Raw genomic sequence first — 628 nt, 5'->3', positions numbered from 1 at the left:
CTACGGCGGGTGCGGCCTACACACGCGCGAGTCGTCCTACACCAGCTACGCGCCGTACGTCCCCGCGAACGGCAGGCCGCAGGAGGTCCCGCAGACGGCGAGGCAGGCGGCGTTGCAGAACCCGCTGGCGAGTCCGCCACTCGGCTATCCCAGTTCGCTCGGCTCGATTCCGAGGACGCAAAACCCGGCTGATATGAATGCGCCGAAGAAGTGAGTTTGCGCCTGCTTTTGCGAACAGCGAGGGACGGAAGCTGACTTCGCTCAATCCGCAGCACGCTCTACGTTGGTGGACTGCCTGCCGTTCTTCCTTCGCTCACCGGCCCGTTCAGCGCTTCGCACCTCGAGGACAGTGCGTTGCCTCTCGTGCTCACCTCTGTCGATCTCACGCTGACCTCTCGCCCTCGCAGGCCTCCGCAACGCCTTCTCTCGCTGCCCGGGCTTCAAGCGCCTCCAGTTCCGCAACAAGTCGAACGGCCCTATCGTCTTCGTCGAGTTCGTCGATACGGCGCACGCAACGCGCGCGATGCAGGAGCTCTATGGCCACACGCTCGGCGGCCTCGTCAAGGGCGGCATCCGGCTCAGCTACTCGAAGAACCCCCTCGGCGTCCGCTCGAACGGGCTTCCCTCT

General features: G+C 65.3%; 1 protein-coding gene across 1 annotated transcript in view; it reads left to right on the top strand.

The window, feature by feature from the left end:
- RHTO_04896 (RNA binding protein) overlaps window positions 1-628 on the top strand; it is a gene marked incomplete at both ends in the record, with an annotated part of 3158 nt that extends 2530 nt beyond the window's left edge. The window contains 3 exons of the mRNA XM_016418559.1: window positions 46-210; window positions 273-349; window positions 408-628. Coding sequence (XP_016275835.1) covers window positions 46-210; window positions 273-349; window positions 408-628 — 463 coding nt within the window. The remainder of the gene's footprint in view (window positions 1-45; window positions 211-272; window positions 350-407) is intronic.

Source organism: Rhodotorula toruloides (assembly GCF_000320785.1).
Source record: "Rhodotorula toruloides NP11 unplaced genomic scaffold Scaffold3, whole genome shotgun sequence".
Taxonomy (NCBI): Eukaryota; Fungi; Basidiomycota; class Microbotryomycetes; order Sporidiobolales; family Sporidiobolaceae; genus Rhodotorula; species Rhodotorula toruloides.
The sequence above is the reverse complement of the archived record's forward strand: the minus strand, read 5'-3'. Positions and strand labels throughout refer to the sequence as shown.